Raw genomic sequence first — 9,994 nt, forward strand, 5'->3', positions numbered from 1 at the left:
ATTTTCATATGTTTTTTCATCTATTGCGTATTCTTCTTTATTCATTTATAAATTATGTTGTAGTTTATATTCTAAGTTATTTATTTGTATTTCTAGATAAAAAATAGTCTTTCTTTGTGCTAGTATAGATTTGTGACAAATTCCTGCAAATATATTACTATTAAGTCTATTTTGCCTATATTCTAATTCTTGTCGTTTTTCTATAATTACTTCATTAAGTTTTTGTCTATATTCGCTATTCTTGTTATTCATTGTTTTTTTAAGTATTGAATATATTTATATTCTATTTTAGATATATTATCTATTAATTAATCTAATTTTTCATTATCAGTCTTTGTGATATTAAGTTGTTTATATTCTGGATATAATTTATTTAATTTTCTTCTTATTTTTCTTAATTTTCTACTTGTATGTTTCTTACCGTGTTTCTTATTATCCATAGCTCTGATATCCGTGCTGGAAATTTTGGAATTGCTTCTGTCAAAAGGTCCTAAAACCTAACTTGAACTTGTATTCCAAAATAGGACTCAATTAATGCCTTAAAACAATGAAAACAACAACACAGAGCTAAAGCACAAATAAAAGGAAAAGGGGCAGCATATTTCATGTCAAATTTACCTCGAACGGAGTGCCATAGACACAATCCAATCCCTCCCGCATATAACTGATAATTACGAGTGTGTGAGACTTCAAATCACCAAAATTAGAGTTTAGACGAAGGAGAAATCACAATTTTACTGTTGGAGCCAAAGTTGAGTCGCGACTATGGCTTAAATAGTGGGACAGGTCGGTCGGCTGCTTGCAACCGCGGCCGGCTGCACGTGAACGTGCATGTTTGGGCACCAGTTGTTCATGATAGTGAGGCCAGGTATGCAAACTCGATGCATTAGCTGACAACAAAGTGCTAGGGCCTCCAAACCTCAACCGGGTGCTCGAGATTCATCTAAAACCTCATGCGTTCAGATGAACTATGCAACCCCATCAGAAATGGTATCTTGGACTCAACGAAACCATCAATATTCCTATCAGAGGTCATTTCAATGAAAGTGGTTCCCACACCCAATTTCCATTTTAAGCTAAAATCCACAAGGGGCCTCAGAATTAGCCCACAAGCCTCAGGACCTGAACGAAGGGTTGTTCAAGACCAAACTCAGCATTTAGAGCTAGCTTGACGGAATTCTCATCTTAGGTTGTTCACTAATAATGTTGACTAAAGTCAAACATAGACCTCAACTGAAAAGTTAAAATGCCTAATTGAACAAACTCGCACTAAAAGCCTCGGGAGTCATGCTGACTAATCGACTAGCCTAAAATGACCCTTTCAAAGCTGATGGAATTATCAAAATTGGATTCTGATGTTGTCTTCTTAAATTTTTGATCGAAAATGAACATTTAAGGTTTAAAAGCTCCAAAATGCTAAAATTCACCTAGAAACTTAACGAGCGACCATGTGACCGAACTGTCAGTCCCAACAAGTCATACATGACTTGGGGTAGTTACAGGAAAGTTCTAAACAATAAATATGAGGCATACACATAGAAATGACTTGGAGGTCATTACATATTAAGTGGTTATAAAATCATTTCATGAGATGCAATTATACTCTCATATAAGGGATACTTTAGTCGTTTAGCTTTTAAAAGGTATTTTCCTAATCAAAATTTTGACATGAGGCTTTCCGCTTTTAGAAACACCTTTATTTTTTTAATAAAACAAATATTGTTTGGCTGTAATTGGGAGAGCTCAAATTTTTTTTTATAAAATAGTGTTCGGCAAACTCATTTGTTTATGCTTCAGGTATGAATTTTATCATTGTCAATTGTTTTTCGAGTTTATAATATTTCTTACCTTTTAAAATTTTATTCATATTTATTGAAAATTTAGTTTTTCATTTTTTAGATATGAATTCTTCATTTGGAGACGTACATTCTAGTCTAAAAGTTTTTATTGGAGTGAAGTACCTTTCTTTTTTAGGCATGTTTTTTGCTCACCAAAAATTATTGCATCCATCATTTTCCTAAAATAACAAAACAAGGAAACAAGTTAATTTCTAGATATTTTAAAGCAAACAACATAAATCTTTCTTTTTTTTTTTTTACTTTTGAACGTGCACAACTCCTAAATTTAACACTAGAATTCCTTGGAGTCCTCAATGCTTTTATTTTACATTACTATTTGCATTTACATACATCCTGTTCAATTGAATTTACAGACCTTCTGAATTGTTGAGACATGATTATCAGTTTTTAAAGACCAAAATAAAAATTATTAGAAGATAAAAGATGAATGAGAAAAAGTGAAGTGAACAACCTCATATTTATTGTTGAAGAAGAGATGTAGTTTTACTTGAAAAATTTAATAAAACAAATTGTAGTACACCCGTTTATGAGCGAACTATCTTAAAATATTTGTGATTTTGTTTGCAACAAATTTCAAAATGGCAGAAAATAAATTGCAATCACAAATAAAATATGAAGAAACATAATTTTATTGATCAAGATTGTGAGAACAATTTTGTTTATCCCTTGATTCTTCTATCATAATATATTTATCCATGATTTGAGGGTCGTTTGTGGTGTACTTCTCAACCTAGGATAATTTGGACTTGATCTACATAATTTGAGGGTCGTTAGTGGCGTATTCTCAAAGTGTGATGATTTGGATTTGATCTACATAGTTCGAGGGCCGTTAGTGGCGTGTTTCTCGAATTAAGATGATTTGGATTTGATATATTTGTGAATATTCCACGAGTTTGTGAAATATTGGAGATGTTGATCTTTAAAAATATCTAAGAGTTCATGGGGTATTTGAGATCTTGAACTTTAAAATACCCAAGAGATTATGTGATATTTGAGATCTTGAACTTCAAAAATACCAAAGATTTTATGGGGTATTGGAGATCTTGAATGTTAAGAATACCGAAGAGTTTATGGGATATTTGAAATCTTGAACTTTAAAAATACCCAAGAGTTTATGTGATATTTGAGATGCCTTTTAAGGGAATTTCGTACCATTTATATAGGCGTGAACTAGGGTGTAGAGTTGTGTAGCCTCCAAGAATCCTAATTTGAATTGAACACACCTTGCAGAGTCTACACAAAATTTCAATGTCTACAAATGTCCCATGCTTCAAGTCTCGTCAGAGTGTAGACTTTTTGAAACTCAAAGACAAGGCTTGAATTATTCATACTTAAACCTCTGCGGTTCTGTGACATCACCTTTGCAGATTTGATCTATGAGAGAAGAGATGAAGGGCAAATTTGGTCCCACTAGGCGTGTCAGATTTTGTTTGCAACAAATTTTAAACATATGGAAAACAAAATAAACCACACAAATAAAATTTGAAGAAACATGAATATTTTATTGATAAATCAATGCGGGTACAATTCTATTGAGCCCTTGATTCTTCTCTCATAAGATATTTATCCATGATTCAAGGGCCGTTTATGGCTTATTTCTTGATTTAGGATGATTTGGACTTGATCTACATAATTTGAGGGCCGTTAGTGACGTATTTCTCAAACTAGGATGATTTGAATTTGATCTACATAATTTGAGGGACATTAGTGGCGTATTTCTTGAATTAAGATGATTTGGATTTGATATATTTACGAATATTCCATGAGTTTGTGGAATATTTGAGATGTTGATCTTTAAAAATACTCAAGAGTTTATGGGATATTTGAGATCTTGAACTTTAAAATTACCCAAGATTTTATTGGATATTTGAGATGCTTTTAAGGGAATTTCATGCCCTTTATATAGGCGTGAACTAGGGTTTATGATTGAGAAGCCTCCAAAAATCCTAATTTGAATTGAACACACCATGTAGAGTCCCAACTTGAATTGAACGCATCTTGTAGAGTCCCACACAATTTTAATGTCTACAAATGTATTTTGGGGTGAACAGACGGAGTTAACATTCGTTTTGAATACTTTGTCCATTTGTGGGCAAAGTATCTGTTTTGGTTTGTGTTTTAAGGAGGATATGTTTTAATATGTAGTGCCCAAAAAGTATCGGTTTTGAAGGTGAGTGCGAGAAGTGTAAATGTAGATAATTCTACTTAGGTTGATAAGAGTGAGACACAAACAAAATAAAGTTAGAATATAACTTCCCACTCTCTTGAGGACGGTGTATTTCACACTTTCTACCACAAAAACATATATATGGCAACTATTCCACTTTAAAATAATATAAGGGGTTCATACGATCCTCCCAAAATTAGAGTGTATAGCAATTTTTTTTTATTGAAGTTCGAGTTGGTTTTATGTCATTTCCCAAATTTATTTGACTTCAAGATTTTAAATACTAAGATAAATTTAAATAATAAGGTTAATAATATTCCTCATCTTCCATTTTATAATTATTCAGAAGCGTGAAATTTAAAAAATAATATAATATGCATGTATTATTATTTGTACAAGATAAAAAAAGAGTACTACACCTAGAATAAAAAGAAAACTAATCTAAATTTGACCTCTGCAAAAAATGTGTGATGTGCTTCTTTACTTTATACAAATATGGTAAATTACATAATTTATATAATGAAGGATTTTGAGCACAAAATATTTAAAGTATATTGTTTATTTTCTTTCCTTTTATGGATTGTATTTGACCATGAAATGAGAGATTAATTATTCAAACTTTCTTCCAAGAAGCAAAAGGTTTTTATATTTATAGTTTTATTGTAAACTCGTGCCGACGAATTGATTGTCTTTTCTAATATTCTCTTTAAAATAGTTTAAATAATAAAATGTATGTAGTGTGAATGTGTTTTTCAGTATTTAGTATCCTATTAGGGTAGATAATGATGGAGTACTAATTGAGTAAGGAAGGAGTTAATATAAAGTAACATTTTAATGTACTATATAGTCAAACTACAGTAGAAAAACATAATATCATGCTTATCTGTACTTATTACTATAATTGACAATATATATTTCTAAAATCTTTTCCCCTTTGATTATTTATTCATATATAAAGTTTTCAACAAAAGTAACTGTTATACATTTTTATATGAGTTGTGACATGAATTCTTCCAACTTCATTGCTCCAATGGATTATTTTGATAGCTTGTCAGAGGGTTGCAAATTTGAAATAATTTCAAGAAACAACTCCAGCCGATGCAGTAAGATCAATAGTTTTATCCAAAGGGTTCAAATTTGTTGCTGAATCAGATGAAATTTGGGGAAAAATTTTGCCCCCGAATTATCAAGAAATAATTGATGGATCTAAGTTTTCTATTGTTTGCAACACCAAAAATGAGCTCTTTTTCCGTTTGTGTGATTCACCCATTCTCCTTGATGGAGGCAATCTGGTAACACTCAATTTTGATGTGGTTATCTTTTATGATTCTATATTTTTTAATTTTAATATCGATGGTGTTTACATACCTAAATTATTTATCAATACCTGCTACCTCCCACACAGGGCCGACTCAACAACATTGGGGGCCTAAAGTGAAACTTAAGAGAGGGGCCCTAATATTTTTTTTTCATCATATATAGTTTTATTTAATATCTACTTTTCTAGCTATTTTAGATGTAAAGTCATTAGGTACTGTATTATAATCAATTTGTTTTAATAATTCCTTTACAAATGATGATATAGTTAATTCATTCAATCTCTCTTTAGACATTGTTGATCTTAAAGAAGATTTAATCAATTTTAGTTTCACAAAAAATTTCTCAGGAACTGTTAACATTATTCTATAAGAAATATGTGTATTTGGAAAAGAATCAAGTCTTTTTATTTGATTGAGTATTTTAATTAGATCATTATCTTCTACTTGTATTATTGCCCTTAACACTATAATTCAAAAAATAAATCTATATCATCAATATCAGAATAGCTATTATATGATAAAGAAAGTTCAAGGTTAAGACAATTTTTTTTTTTAGTTCTCATCATCAAGTGATCTCAATATTTTACCACTAAATAAGAAATCAAAAATATTTCCATATGCTTCAATTGGTTCAAATCTATTTTGAAGTGAAAAAATAGTTTGATCTACTCTACATATATAAAACAACCAATTCTAAAAGGTTCTTCAAGGGACTTTGTGATTTCGCTATCCACATTTTCATCAAATTGTTTCTTACGAAATTCAGGTTTATTTTCATCTCATATGCAATTTCCTTAGTAGAAATTATAACACTCGTAGTACATATAATTTTTTTAAAATAACATATATATAAGTAATGATCTCAAGTGATGACTTTAGTGGCCTAGGGGTTAAGACGGTCCTGCTCCCACAAGAAGTGATATCAAGATTTAAGCTTTATGGATTAAATTTTTTATGATCTCAACCTTTAACTTGTTATTTTTGATGTTATGGGTTCACATCTACTAGTTTTTGCATTTATTATGTATTTTTACACATAAATTCCTGCTCCGTATGGAAGTGTTGGGTTAAGATGAATCCTTAATTAATATCATTATATGTTTCTACCTCTTATCAACACATGTACGAGATAGTGACGGAGTCAAAAACTCGTGTATAGTGATAAAAAAATACAAGGTGTCATCCTAGGGTTTAAACTCATAAGAAAAAATAATGTATGAACTCTCGTTGGTACTAAACTAAAAATTTTTCCTTATGTTAATTGAATTCAACTGTTCATAAATAATTAAAAAGAATCATTTAACCCTATTTGCATTACTCTAATTTTGACCAAGGTGATTCAATTGAACTCTTTTCCTTCCGTACGAAAGTACTCTGATAGCTCAAGTAGGTGAAAAGAAATGATCACCTAGTATTTTTTTTATATTCACCAACATGTAAAATCTAATCTCTTATAATTTTCTATCCAACAGTAATTGCCACACTTATTGCACTTGATGTTTATTTTGTTGGGTAGGGGATGGAGGGGGGGGGGGATATTGAGTGTCAATTTTTATTCCGTTTCGCTCTCCGAAGTTTAGGTTATTCAAACTGAACAATTTGTCCTTTGGGTGCTTCTTAGTATACCATTATGAAACTATATTTGTGTAGCAACCATTCAAATAAATACGATGAAAATATGCTTGGAAATAAAAAAAAATACTTGGAAGCACTTTCTCTGATCTTACATGGTGTGCTTTAAATTAATCAGACGGAAATTTTATTTTTTTCTTTCTCAGAGTTTTTTTCTCGAAAAGCATAATGGAAAGAAGGGTATAATGACAGCACCAAGAGATCTTGTTATTTCAGATAGTGATAACCCACAAACTTGGAAATGGGGTAGATGCCGCGATTCCATGTCATCTCTTTTTATATTCTTAATTTGATCTACAACTTTATTGCTCTTCTTATAAATACTTATGCAATGCATTTGCTCTTCTTATATGTTATTTGATACATCTTATGCACCTGAGCTACAACAAAATAAAAATCATAATGCGACAGTCAAAATTGAAAGGTTTTTCTAGTTTAAAAATAGAGGAGACACTATATGTGTTAGATGTCAATATGAAAAAGCCAACAAGTTTTCTACAGAGAATCGAAGTATCTGAATAAGAAGGCATTGGAGCAGTCCATGCAAATGTGTCTGAACCATTAATGTAATCTTCTATCTGTGGTTACTAATACATGGTATCATTCATTGATGACTTCTCAAGGTACGCATGAATTTACTTCTTAAAGAAAAATTCTGAAGTATTTGAGAAGTTTAAAGAGTTCCAACATACCGTGGAGACTGATATTGAAAAGGTAATCAAATGTCCATGTATGGACAATGGGAGAGAATACATGTAACATGAGTTCAATGACTACCTTAATAAAAGATGGTAGGACAACAATTGACTTGCCCAAATATTTCGTAGAAAAATGGAGTAGTTGAAAGAAAAAATAGACACTTGATAGAGATATGAAGAAGTATTTGGAATATATTGCAGTACATTGTGATAGTCAATCTGCGCTACACATTGCAAGGAATCCATATTTTCTTGAGAGAACTAAACATACATAAGTTGACAGTCATTTTGCTCGAGACAAGCTCCAAGATGGCCTTATTTCCCTTCATTATATTGTTACCACAGATCAACTGGCTAACCTATTCACCAAAGCTCTTACTGGTGTTAAACAAACTTGCATCATGTCAAAGTTGGCTATGAAGTCCTCATATCCCACTTAAGAGAGGGGGGGGGGGGGGAGGGGGGTACAATGAGAATGTGTTTATGTTGATTAGTGTAACTGTTAGCTTAGTCAGTTAGTTGTAGTTGTTAGCTCTATAAGTAATTATTTTGTTAGAAGCCAACTATACGCAAATGTCATAGTGATATAATACACGTGTGCAAATTAAATACGTTTTCCTTTGAGAGGTTTTATTCAACAAAGTAGTTTGCTTTCCTTCTTCTTCTCTTAACACTGACTTCTCCCTCTCGTTAACACTTTGATGTCTGTCTTATATAAAGTGCAAACAAATGTTGGAATGTGAAATATGATATGTGTAGCCCACAATTATAAATAATTATTACCTTCATGTTAATATGCACTGAATCTGACATTATGACAATTTGGTCTGGATACAAAAATATCAAAAATTACATTATGTATTCTATGTGCATATTTGGAAGAGACTTACTGTTTATTATGAATTCATAACTGATAATGGCTCAACTTCGAAAATATACACAAATAACGTATTGGGATAGCAGACGTTAGATTAATATAACAACTAAGAGTTAATGTCACCATGAAAAAATGTGGGGCAACAGATGGGGTTGCTCTTCTCTAAACTAGAGGTTTTGGGGTCGAACTCTGGGTATGAAAAATTCTTGGTAGGAAATACTTCCCCAATAGGGCCCTACACGACTCCAATCTGAATTAGTCGGGCTCTAATGCAGCTATCGAACACCAAATGAGAAACCAAAAATAAAAAAAGAACTTTATTCAATGTGAAAAATTTGAAGAGAAAATGATGTGCTCAATTTTGTCCGATATATTAATGTATATATATTATTTTTTTTTAAAATGTTAAATGATTTATTTTAAACTATAGGCTAATACTCCAGCTTTGAAGTTAAGAGCTTCCCCCTATTAGCATACTATAGTATAGCACATTACGAAGATGCTAAATGTTCACCTATGGTTTAGAAAAGATGGTTCATGCCCTTGAAAGGAGATGCCTTAAATAGGAATGTCTTAACTACCAATAATGGTTTTAATATGGCGTAAACTCAGATGGTGCGCAGGCTCCTATCAATGTTTTGATGGTAAAAATAAAAAAATGCTATAAAAAGTTAATTAAATAATACCATATATGACTCAATCTTGTAATTTTTAAAAAAAATTCGCATCTGATACACCTACTAAAGAGCTAAAGCCCTACATATCATTTAATTATTTTTTTAAAAAAAATTTCCTTACAAATGTTTCTTGCAATGCTTTTGCAGATTCTCTAAAACGACATATCTTACTGCTATAAATCAATTGGATATTCGTGGAACAATAGGCACAAAAATGTTGCCACCAAAGACAGAATATGCTGCTTATTTGGCGTTCAAGCTTGTAAATGGGTGCGGCAATAACCTTCCATCTGCTAAATCAAATATTAGGTTTGTTAATTATGAGAGTAAAATTGATGCTGAAAATCAGGCCAACACTGTGCACCTTCCAAGATTGCAAGAAAGTGGGGGTATCCCAAAAATGAGAGGAGATGGATGTATGGATGTAGAATTGGGATATTTTGATAGAAAGAAAGACATTGACGGTCCTATTGAAGCAAGATTGTTTTAGAAGAATCACTTTTACAAAATTGGACTCATTGTTGAAGGAGTTGAGTTTCGTCCAAAATGAGAAGCGGATATGGGAATTTAAGTTTTATATGTTTTGAACAGGAAATCTTAGAATTCTTATTTTGATTACTATTTCAATGTTTGCAATTTACTACAGACAATTCATATACATTGCATATCCTTTAGGGCTTTAGTATTACTTAATAATTTGGACGTCCTCTTTCTACCGGAAGGTTACCTTCTGGCTAAATTTGTGGCCTATATTTTGGAATTAAC

The 9,994-nt window shown here is 31.5% G+C and overlaps 1 protein-coding gene across 1 annotated transcript; it reads left to right on the top strand.

Annotated features, from left to right (window-relative positions):
• Positions 1-9,149: 9,149 nt before the first annotated feature.
• On the top strand, positions 9,150-9,719 carry LOC125864067 (putative F-box protein PP2-B2). The gene is made up of 2 exons (XM_049544008.1): positions 9,150-9,154; positions 9,377-9,719. Exons 1-2 carry the CDS (start codon positions 9,150-9,152, stop codon positions 9,717-9,719), a joined length of 348 nt encoding a protein of 115 aa, XP_049399965.1.
• The last annotated feature ends 275 nt before the right edge of the window (positions 9,720-9,994 follow it).

Source organism: Solanum stenotomum, chromosome 5 (assembly GCF_019186545.1).
Source record: "Solanum stenotomum isolate F172 chromosome 5, ASM1918654v1, whole genome shotgun sequence".
Classification (NCBI taxonomy): domain Eukaryota; kingdom Viridiplantae; phylum Streptophyta; class Magnoliopsida; order Solanales; family Solanaceae; genus Solanum; species Solanum stenotomum.